The 7,476-nt window shown below is 38.0% G+C and overlaps 1 protein-coding gene across 1 annotated transcript; it reads left to right on the top strand.

Moving 5' to 3' along the window:
• The first annotated feature begins 354 nt into the window (after positions 1-354).
• LOC137871617 (beta-1,4-galactosyltransferase 1-like) lies at positions 355-3,118 on the top strand. The gene is made up of 2 exons (XM_068709487.1): positions 355-860; positions 2,330-3,118. Exons 1-2 carry the CDS (start codon positions 468-470, stop codon positions 3,005-3,007), a joined length of 1,071 nt encoding a protein of 356 aa, XP_068565588.1. The 5' UTR covers positions 355-467; the 3' UTR covers positions 3,008-3,118.
• Positions 3,119-7,476: the final 4,358 nt, after the last annotated feature.

The following is a 7,476-nucleotide window of genomic DNA, read 5'->3' as shown; positions in this document are numbered from 1 at the left end:
CTGTAATGTATTTTTCAAAAAAGAAATATATTATCCATTAAGTAAGTCATTTATTTGTCTTGGTACAATACTTTTGTATTTGGTTATTGTTTCAAATAAACTAACACCAGTCTTAAACTTGGTAGATAATATAGAAATGAAAGGAACCAATATAATAGTTTTATAGTCATACTCAGACACACAGCAATAAACTTTCAATTGAATCATTGAGCTGTTAGATCTGGGAAACCCAAGAGGAAACAAATGAAAAAAAAAAATCATGATGAATTATTAACAACAGGTGTGAGGACCAACCTGATCAGCTGACGTGAACAAGGAAGCAGCTCCCAAGTAAAGGAAAAACCTGTCCGGTTGCTCTTCTGTTTAGGAAACCTTTGACTTGCAAAGAGAGATGCATATAACAGAGCGGTAGGAGAGCTGTAGCAGAGCGGTTAAGTGTACAATACTCAACTTCAGGGCTAGCAAAAATGATGCATAAAACCTTTAAAGGACTGGTCCTTTTAGCTTTTTTCAGTGTGGCATGTTTTGTTCTGCTTCTATTTAACAACGAGGACTACACTTTATATATTTTTTCAAAGCAACATTCTATTGCAAATGGAAACCGCACACTTTACCAGGAGATAAAACAACTTCTTCAAAAGACTAGTAAAGTCCTAAATGTCACTCACAAAGAGACACAGACGCCATCCACTGAGAGCAAGCCTTTGGGACGCTGTCCTGACACCTCTCCAAAACTTGTGGGTCCATTACATGTGGAGTTTGATTCTAAACGGACTTTGGATGAGGTGAGAGGACTGATCGGTCCTGGTCTTCGGGAAGGAGGACGGTATAAGCCACCAGACTGTATTGCCCAACAGAAGGTAGGTGAAGGAATGGAGAGACAAATGAATATGTGAACAGAATAATTTACCATGACTTTAGATCATTGGAATCTATTTTACTCAAATAAGCATCAAAACCTGTTCAGTAAACTTATAAGTAAACTTGAGTGAAGTATGTCTATTGAAGAACATAATGACATAGCTAAATCTTTTATTTATTTAATCTATTTATTAGGGATAGGGATTATTGGTATAAGACAAATATGTTTACATTGCCAAGACAAGTGAAATAAAAACAAAATGTATCTACAATAAGTAAAGATCTAGTAGAATACAGAAATGTGTGAACAGAGCTGTGTAGCATTGCAACAGCGTAGTAAAAGATACAAATGAAGATAAGTAAAGCTTAACTTAAAAATGCTTTATCTATATATATATATATATATATATATATATATATATATATATATATATATATATATATATATGTATATGCTTTATATATATATATATATATATATATATATATATATATATATATATATATATATATATGTATGTATGTATGTATGTATGTATATATATATATATATATATATATATGTATGTATGTATGTATATATATATATATATATATATATGTATATGCTTTATATATATATATATATATATATGTATATATATATATATATATACATATATATATATATATATATATACATATATATATATGTATATGCTTTATATATATATATATATATATATATATATATATATATATATATATATATATGTATATATATATATATATGTATATATATATATATATGTGTATATATATATATATATATATATATATATATATATGTATATATATATATATATATTTACCTGAGTAAAGATAAGTTACAGAATTACTGATTATAAAAAGATAAAAAATAAACACTGCAGCATTTTGATAAATTCATTTAAAGGTAAGGCTTATTTTTGTATGTCCACTATGTCTACAGAGATCAGCATAGTGTAAATGATAGCTGCATTATTACACAGATGACTGGTTTTGACACGGTTTTATTCCATCAGACATAATGTTCCTCCCATGAGAGCTCACACATCCTGTTGCTGTGTTTGCACATTTCTCAATTTCACCCTGCAAATATGATGAAATCATTTAAGACTCATTTAAGTCTCTCTTTGGCAGAGGCAACGCCTATGAGCTTGTCATGATACTGTGCTTGTATTTACTTAAGTGCGGTTTTCTTGTGTGTGTATTTTGCATTCAATTCTATGTCAAACACATGATGATGTTTCATTGTCCTTGAAAACAGAGAGGATAATTGCAGCGCACTTTATAAGTAAATACTTCCCCACATTCTACAATTCAATGCTGTCAGACGGACTCATATTATAAGGGTTTTAAGGATTTTACACATCGTATTATAAATTTACTAAAAGGAAAAACACCAAAATCTTGGCTTAAAGTCAACTAACTTATTTAATTTGTTTAGGTGGCGATTATCATCGCATTCCGCAATCGGCATGAGCACCTTACTCATTGGCTGCATTACCTCCATCCTATACTGATACGACAGCAGTTGGACTACACAGTGTATGTCATCAACCAGGATGGAGAAGGCGTGTTCAACCGGGCTAAACTGATGAATGCAGGCTTTGTGGAAGCAATGAAGGAATACGATTATGACTGCTTTGTCTTCTCTGACGTAGATTTGGTTCCGATGGATGACCGTAACCTCTATAGATGTTTTGACAATCCTCGACACTTGGCTGTGGCTATGGACAAATTTAACTTCCACTTACCCTACAACGGTTACTTTGGTGGAGTGTCTTCGTTGTCTAAGAGCCAATTCTTGAAGATCAATGGCTTCCCGAACACGTACTGGGGCTGGGGTGGGGAGGACGACGATATCTATAATCGAATTTACTTCCGTGGCATGTCCATTTCTCGACCTGACTCGGTTAAGGGAAAGTACAGGATGGTCAAACATAGCAGAGACTTGCACAATGAGCCTAATCCAAAGAATCCTGGTAAACTGAGCCAAACCCGACACACCATGGAGAAAGACGGAATTAGTTCTTTGAAATACACAGTCAAGGAGATTAAGAAGGATATACTGTACACTTTCATCAATGTGGATATTGAGGCTCCGCTAAAGAATGATAAATGAATGAGGATGGAACCTGTGGCTCTTGGACTGCTGTTGACCATTGATTCATTGGTGTTTCAGTTTCAAACAAAAGGTGAACTAGACAGCTGTTTGTCTTGGTGTAGGGTTGTATGCAAACCTGTGTGTGTGTGTGTGTGTGTGTGTGTGTGTCTGTCTAAGTGAACAACAATGTACATAATAAATACCAAGTACAAAGTTCCTTTTCCTTCTTTTTTTTCAGTTGCTTTGGCACAATCCTGACATAGCACACACATAATTCAAATGTAGAAGCACACGTTTCTTTAAAGGTATACTGTGCAGCATGGAGCTACTCTTAGTGATGGATTCAGAGACAATAACAGTCAACAGTTTGCTCAAGAAGAAGGAAAGCTGGCAGTTTGAAAAAGTGGACACATCCATCTGTTTTGTATGCATAGCAAGGGAAAATATAAGGGGAATTACATTTTTATTGCGTCATTTACACAATATTTTTCTAAATGTTAATGATTTTGTATCGAGACAATTTTCTTCACTGTCCAATGCAGTAACAACCTTTTTGTATTTGACATTACTGCAGGTTCTCAATGAACACACTGGAATGCGTGCCAAAATGAAAAGGGGAAAGACCATTTTGGTGGCAGTGATACACAGGTTGATGTATCTTATTTATTTTAGGAAGATGGGTTTACTGCTTTAAGTTATCCAAGGGCTTTTGCAATGAAGTAGTGTTCTACATAACTCATGTGGTGAATAAACTTTGTTTTGTGAACTGTATTAATGTTTTAGAAAATGTCCTAAGCTATTGAGAAGAACTGTAATGACATGTATGGCCACCATGATCCAGCACTGAGCTTGCCCGTGAACATTCAAATTAAATTAAATATATAATAACAATATGTCTTAACAAACATTATTTACCATACCACTGCTCAGCATATTTAGTGGTCTTCTTTAGTGGTGTAGAAAACAATATTTCACCCAATGGAAAGTTTTCTGACTGTCACTTGCAGTTTTGAACTTTGCTGGGGTGTATTAAGTTCTGCAAGGTTCATGCAAGGCTTCTGTTATAATTGTCTTGGCTCATATCAGGTAACGTGTATTAGAAACACTTGCTGTAACCAAAGTGAAAGCAGGAAAAGTATCCACAGTAACATAAGGGCATTTCAAAAATGAAGTATGTAGTTGTTTTTTCCCAATTACTATTATTTTGTAAAACAACTAAGACTTTAAACTGTGTTTTTTATTTAGTTACAGTTTAGTTTTCTGTGTCGCATGAACTCTTCCCCCTCAGGGTTCCAAAGAGCTGGAATGACCTGTTTTAGTATAGTTTCCAATTCATAATAGATTGTATTACTAGTTGTGTTTCTCCCATGCAGATTATTTTTCAAGCAACGGGTACAGTTGGAGGCCTTAGGGATTAGAGAAATATGACCTGACAGGCCACTCATGCAGTATATGTTTTAAAAAGAGCCCAGAAAAGACACACTTACAAAGACAAGCATACATATGGAGTGTATAGCCCTGTCTGCCCAATCTCCAAGGGAATTCTTCAGCATTGTTGCTCTTGCATCTTACTGTCCTCTATCTGTCCCTGTTGAACTTCCCTCCATCTGTCTGTTGTCTGTCTTGAAATTGCCGGTCGACCCTCATCTACCTGCATACATGTCCTTTATTGTTGTTTAGCAGTGTCTGACTGACTTATATATTTAACATATCCTCTGCATGATTTTATGTTTTGTGCCTCTGACATGGATGTTTTATTGCGATGATACTACTTATATTTATATTCATTTATATTCTCACTTCTTTCATTGTTTCTACACGCATTGTAAAGGGTCAATATTGCATAACTTATATTCTGTAATAAATATACCAATAAATAAATTGTAAATGAGAGGCAACATAACCTATTACTGTTGTCATTTACCGGTAAACTAGTACACACCAGATTTGGCTGTGGTGCTAAAGGCTTGTCCCACTATTCTGCATGCTTCCGTCTTCCCATTCATAGAGGCAACAGCTTGTCTGCTGATGAATTATTGACAAGTGAAAGGATTACACAACAATGCCCTCAGAGGAACTGTGGTGTCATATGAGAGAGAGAGAGAGAGCAAGAGAGAGAGAGCGAGAGAGAGAGAGAGAGAGAGAGAGAGAGAGAGAGAGAGAGAGAGAGAGAGAGAGAGAAGTGCGGTGGGGTAGAGGGATAGTGTAGGAAAAATGATGGTAGTAGTGGAGGTGATGCTGCGGGCTTCCCATGAGGTTGCAGAGGTGAAAACCGGTGGTGTGAAGTGAAACCTCTGCCTGACTTGTTGACGTGTGCTAAACGCCTGACTACAGTGTATGTGCATGTGCACTACAACATGTAGGTTAGTGTGTGTTTTTAGCCGTATAGATGTTCAACTCCAATCACGGTTCTCGCACACTGTGTCAGCAACCCCCCAAACACTCGCCCATCCTCCTTCCTGCCCAGCCCCCTCTTTTCATTGGTTGACCTAGTGGAGTTACTATGGGAACGACTGTAGAGAAGCTGCCATGAGAAATGTGGGGTACAGCTTTTGAATGGTGCTCAGGGCTCCATCACACCCGCACACACACACACGCACGCACACACACACACACACACCCACACACACACACACACACACACACACACACACACACACACACACACACACACACACACACACACATTTAACAGGGCAAGGAAACCCTACCTATCATATCATTTTTTTATCAGTGCAACTTTCATTCTACTCCATGATAGCATGACCAGCAGCTGTAATTCAATTCTAGATTCAATTCTTGTTTATATGCAATGTTATCTTCTATAAGGTAAATGTCTATCTGCTGCACTACTGTGCTTGATTGTAAAATATAAACACGTAATTGAATACTAACACAATATAGTTTCATTAAAATGACCATAGCTTCAAATTGAAAATCAGCAGACACCAACTTAGCTTTGAACACAGACAAAACATCTTAAAATCAGCTGAAAGACATCCAAACATGAACGGGGAAGTAGCTTATTGCAACACACTCTACAATATCCGAATAAAAAAGCACTCATACCTCTCATACCTCTCATTTTAAAGAGCAATAATTCACATAGCAGTATAACAATTCACCCGTGTTCCATTCAGTACTCTCATGGGTTTGCCCATGATTTTGCCTCTTTAGCCTCTTCTTGTTCTCCTGTAGCTTAGTTTAGCTGGGGTCAGCTAATGTTAGCAAACATTAGACAGGTAGTGCAGTACCTGACATTACTGAGTCAGTTTGCAGATCTAATGACTCTTCTCTTCTTGTGTTACTAATACAGAAAGCTTTAGCTGTACCATTATGCTGTTATTGCCACTTGCGGCTGCTGTTCATCTAAAGCTATAGCAATCAGCTGGCTGAAAAGCTTCATTCACGATCACTGAAGCCAGACAAACCCTCACTCACATCTTGTTCTCTCACTTTTCCTTTGAATTTCCTTCTCACTCCCTCACATGTTAGCTCTCTTCAACGACTCGTATGAGAAACGCATTGTTCAGCACCAACGTAATCCTCCATGTCGTGCACTTTATACTGGATTAATGCACCAAAACAAACGCGCACACATAGGATCCAACATGGCTCACAATGAGGACGAGTGTCCACATCCAGCACACAGAGCAGCAGCAGATTAATGATGAGATCAGCCGAGGCACACGCGTGCGCGCACCAGCACACACGCCATTCTCACTGTCAGCATCACTAGCTTTGATCTGGGCTGGTACAAGTGAGTGCTGTGGTCTTACGTAAGGCTTTTACATAAACCTCAGCGTGCAGAAACAGAGAGAGAGTGAGAGAACTGGATGGAGGGAGGGGGGTTTGCTGCACCATTACAAAGGGGATTCGCACTGCACCAAATCCTCCTCCCACTACACATGCATGCGCACCCACACCACAACAACATATGAGCTTTCTCCATAGCAACATGTGTCTCCCCCCAAAACAATGAGACCCTCCCTTTCATCTATATTCAGGACACATAGACGCAAACACACAGGTTCCATATCCACAGGCATCATCTGCCTGTCTTTGTCATCATTTTTGGCTGTCTGTCCCCGTCTCTATGCATCTTAACCCCACTGGAGACCAACAGCAGACAATGACACATCCATCAGGCTTTCATCTCAGCAATCAATATAATGTATTGATAACCAATTGCTCTCAAGCCGAGCAGACCTCTCTCCAAGTGCGACGCCACAACACAAATGCTACGTGCTGCACATCAACAAAAGCACCTCTGTTTCGCACCCTCTCTCACACCCAACACCTACTCCTTGGAGATTTAAGCCACCAGGATGTGGGGGAGGAATGATGGAGGAGGGAGGTGGCAGGGGGGCGGGGGGGGAGGTACTCTATTTGATTTTGCTCTAATTATACAAGCACACAAGGCGTCTGACCTTGAAGTGTATGGATTATTGTGTAAATGCGGTTACAAAGAGTCAGGAGCTCATCTA

The sequence above is a fragment of the Cebidichthys violaceus genome, unplaced genomic scaffold, assembly GCF_023349555.1.
Source record: "Cebidichthys violaceus isolate CVI_PGR_0920_01 unplaced genomic scaffold, fCebVio1.0.p SCAF_15, whole genome shotgun sequence".
NCBI classification, from domain to species: domain Eukaryota; kingdom Metazoa; phylum Chordata; class Actinopteri; order Perciformes; family Stichaeidae; genus Cebidichthys; species Cebidichthys violaceus.
This window is presented reverse-complemented; position numbering and strand designations above follow the sequence as displayed.